This window comes from Rutidosis leptorrhynchoides, chromosome 3 (assembly GCF_046630445.1).
Source record: "Rutidosis leptorrhynchoides isolate AG116_Rl617_1_P2 chromosome 3, CSIRO_AGI_Rlap_v1, whole genome shotgun sequence".
In the NCBI taxonomy this organism is placed as follows: domain Eukaryota; kingdom Viridiplantae; phylum Streptophyta; class Magnoliopsida; order Asterales; family Asteraceae; genus Rutidosis; species Rutidosis leptorrhynchoides.
In genome coordinates this window covers 457,011,109-457,015,537 of record NC_092335.1, presented here as the reverse complement: position 1 = coordinate 457,015,537, position 4,429 = coordinate 457,011,109, and the positions used below count along the sequence as shown (strand labels likewise).

Below are 4,429 nucleotides of genomic sequence, written 5' to 3'. Positions count from 1 at the left end.
GATGGAAAGTGATCACTTTCATAAGTTTCACCAAAGTTTGACCTATAACCTATGATTTCGAATACAAACTAAGGTATTTTCAGTTCATATTCTTAAAATTTGACTCGATCCAAGGAAGTGGCAAGTTGAACCAACAAAAACGGAGTTGTAATGAAGAAACTACGACTAAAACAAGATTGGGTATCCAAAGCTAGTTTAGCAACGAAAATATTTGGAGAAAAAGTAAATTAATCAAATCTTTTCTAATTAATATGATATTTTATATATAATTACTTATGATTTGATTTTATATATTTCAGGACTACCCGTAAACAACACGAGAAGATTAATCATAAGACCTCATGATTGTACGCAACACGTCATTTGACAACATGGTACCATGGGTCGAGATTAATTCTGATCAATACGAATACGATGGGGTCTTTATTTATTTTATTTAAGCAACTAATTGTGGACCACTAACATCGGACTGCTAACTGCGGACTAAGAAAAATATTAAAAGTATATATATATGTAACGATTACTTAAAAAGAAAATATGTTGATATATTATATATATGGTTAGGTTCGTGATATCTATCGGAGACCAAGTCGAATTAAATACCTTCAAGGCAAAAGTGAGTTTCATTTGCTCCCTTTTTAATTGCTTTTGCAATATATATTTTTGGGCTGAGAATACATGCGCTGCTTTTATACATGTTTACAAAATAGACACAAGTACTTAAAAATATATTCTACGTTGAGTTGTACCACTGGCATATTTTCCTGTAGCTTGGTAACTACTATTTACATGGGTATTGTAAACGCGAATCCTGTTGATAGATCTATCGGGCCTGACAACCCCAACCGGACTGGACGACCAGTATTCAACGGTTGCACAGTACTTCGTTTTGGTGACTACATTTGGTACGGTGTAGTGAGATTTCATAATAAAGGGAATATGCGACGATGATTAAATGTTAAGTATGGTTACCAAGTGCTCAACCACTTAGAATGTTTTACATACACTTGCGAGTGTATTATGTTTATGATTATGAAATCTTGTGGTCTATTAACATATTGAAATTATTGTTATGATAAACCTATGAACTCACCAACCTTTTGGTTGACACTTTAAAGCATGTTTATTCTCAGGTACGAATTAAGTCTTCCGCTGTGCATTTGCTCAATATAAGGACATTACTTGGAGCCGATCATCGCTATGGGACCAAATGTTGATGACTTCGTCCAGGTGGATTAGGACGGGTCCTTTCAAGTTATGCCCAAATTAAAGACACATTAGGATAGTTAAACAACGCATGGTCATTGGCTTCGATATGATGATCGCATAAGGGACACAAGATGGTATGTAGATCAATTCCTTTTTTGTCAAGTTCACTTCTAACCGGAATTTTTTGTTGAATGACTCTCCATATGAATATGAAGACCTTTTGTGGAACGTATTTGTTGCGGGGAAGTATTATATTTCGAGAGTGGACGCCGTACTTAAGTGTATTAATTAAATTTGACAAGGATGATGTAGTGAAGATGCGAGATGCGTCAAGGGAGAATTTCCATGAATCAGGGCGATCCGAAATACTTACGGATGATATTAAGTTAGTGAGTTCCGTAAGTTCATCCAAAGCCCGACCGCTAGGTGCACGGGACCAATCCCAAATTCCGATTGAATTGGAATTAACATTCGATATTCTTTCAGCAACAGTTGCATCTTTTTAGGGATTCCAGCATATATAATCTGTGAAAAGTAGTTTTGAGATTTTCAGTTCCGATCCATATGTCATGCCAGAAGCTAATCGATGTGCCATTGCCGATGCACTTTGAAATTGAAGATGTAAAGAAAGTGCCTATTTTGTCTGCGACTTTTCCGGCTTTGATGATCTCTTTCCAAATGGTACGACCTGAAATGTTCCTGCATAAAACATTAGTATCCAACCCCCCCGACCCATAAATACTTTTTATAATTTTTTCCATAGTGCATTATGTTCATTTTTGAAACGCCACCACCATTTACAGAGTAGAGAAATGTTTTTAGCAAAAAGAGACCCTACATTTAAACCCCCATTTTCGTATGGTAAAATAATCTGATGCCATTTAATCCAATTAATTTTATTATCGTTTGAAGAACCTCCCCAGAAAAATTTCCGTCTTTTGGATTCAAATACCTTAAGGATAACGGCAGGTGCATGGAATAAGGAGAAGTAGTATAATGGGATACTACTTAAGATGGATTTGATGATCGTAAGACGACCCCCGAAGGAAATAGATTTGACAGCCCAATCCGAGAGTCTTTTGTCGAACTTTTCAACTATTGGCTGCCAAGAAGAGGCGTGAGATGTGGGTACACCGATAGGGAGACCGAGATAAGTAAACAGGGCAGAGCCCGCAGAACAGTTAATGTAATTGGCCATTTGTTCGGTTTCGAAGGTGGATGTTCCGATACCATAAAGTTTACTTTTGCGAAAGTTGACTTTGAGACCAGATATGTTTTCGAAACATTTTAGTAGCTTGGAGATATATTTGGCATTTCTTTTATTCCACTCACCAAAAAAGATTGTATCGTCAGCGTATTGGAGATGTGTGATGACAAGATTATCGTGGCCAATTTTTAAACCTTGTAAGTGACCGTTATATAATGCTCTTTTGGTAAGTATATTAAGACCTTCGGCAACGATGATGAAAAGAAACGGCGATATGGGTTCACCTTGTCGAATTCCTCTTTCAGGGATGAATTCTTTGGTGGGTGAGCCGTTGATTAATATGGAAATGGATGACGAGGAAAGACATGCTCGAATGAAGCTAATCCATTTTGGACCTAAGCCCATGTAGTGCATGGTGTTAAATAGAAAGTCCCATTCGATGCAGTCAAATGCCTTTTCAAAATCAACTTTGAAGATTAGGCCTTTTTGTTTTTTACGTTTTAATTCATCAATTATTTTGTTAGCGATTAAAACACTGTCTAGGATGTTTCGACCTTTGAGAAAAGCGGTTTGTTCGGAGCCTATGACTTTATGGATGACTTTGGCGAGACGATTAGAAAGAATTTTTGTGAGAATTTTGTAGTAACTACCTATTAGGCAAATTGGGCGGTATTCGTTAAGACCGATAGGATTTTTTTTTCTGGGATTAAGGTGAAGAAAGAAGCGTTACAGCCTTTGGATATTTCTGAGTTATCCCAGAACCAATCGAGAGATTTTATGAGGCCATTTTTGATCAGTTCCCAGTGTTTTTTAAAGAATTTCATATTAAAACCATCCGGGCCGGGTGCTTTTGAGCTATCACAGTTAGAAATGGCTTCCCATATTTCTCTTTCGCAGAATTTTGCTTCAAGAAGATGATTGTCTAAAGGGGTGATATAGTCGAGGTGTGAAACGTTATCGAAAGGACATTCCTCACGAAGATGTTTGGATTGGAAGAGATTGTTAAAATATGAGTATGCTTCCTGTTTTATAAGGATAGGATCTTCGGACCATGTGTCGTTTATTGACAAACCGTGTATATTATTTTTACTTGTTCTACGCTTGATGTAATTGTGGAAGTATTTTGAATTTTCATAACCCTCGAGTGCCCATTTAATTTTTGATTTTTGCTTAAGCATATTAGTTTTCTTTTTTTCTTTAACGATATATTGCATTTTTTCTTCAATCCATTTTTGTTTTTCCGATTCAATTAATTGTCTGGTTTCAGCAATTTGTTCCCAATTATTACATTCGGATAAATGCCCGCGGATTTGTGAATCAATGTTATCAAGTTGGGTACTATGTTTTTTAAGTTCTAATTTAACGTTTTTTAGCTTATTACGGAAGATGCAATCAGGTCTATTACCAGTGATAGGGATCGACCAAGCCCTTTCTATGACGGTTTCGGCGTCTTTAAGGTTAAGCCATGCATCAAACACCAGTATAGGTTTAGGGCCAGAGTCTAGGGGGTTGTTTCTTAGGATGATAGGACAATGGTCGGAAAGATCACGATCGAGAGTTTTAGAGGATGTGTTGGGCCAAAGCGTAAAAATGCTATCGGAGACCAGAAATCTATCTAGTTTGCTAAATTTCATTGTTTTTTCGCATATCCTTGTGAATCTTTTACCACCTAAGGGGAGATCAATTAAACCCGAGTTGTTAATGAAATTATTAAAGTTGTCTGCCCAATGTTGGTTATATTCTGTATTCATACGTTCTGTTTTATTACGGATTTCGTTGAAGTCACCGAAGATAATGTGAGGAATAGTGAGGGAATTAGTTAGAGATGAAAGTTCGATCCATAGTCTGCGTTTTTTAGAGCTGGAGTGAGGGCCATAAACATTGATGAAAGCAATTCAGAATCATATCCCGCCCATGATCCGCAAATTGCTAAGAAAAATTCACCCTCAATAGCATATTTAAAAGAGAAGATATTGGTGTTCCAAAAAGTTAGGATACCACCGGAAGCACCAA

The 4,429-nt window shown here is 36.7% G+C and overlaps 1 protein-coding gene across 1 annotated transcript; it reads right to left on the bottom strand.

Moving 5' to 3' along the window:
- Positions 1–3,069: 3,069 nt before the first annotated feature.
- LOC139901589 (uncharacterized) lies at positions 3,070–4,050 on the bottom strand. Its single transcript, XM_071884283.1, has one exon. The coding sequence runs from the start codon at positions 4,048–4,050 to the stop codon at positions 3,070–3,072; it is 981 nt and encodes a 326-aa protein (XP_071740384.1).
- Between the last annotated feature and the right edge of the window lie 379 nt (positions 4,051–4,429).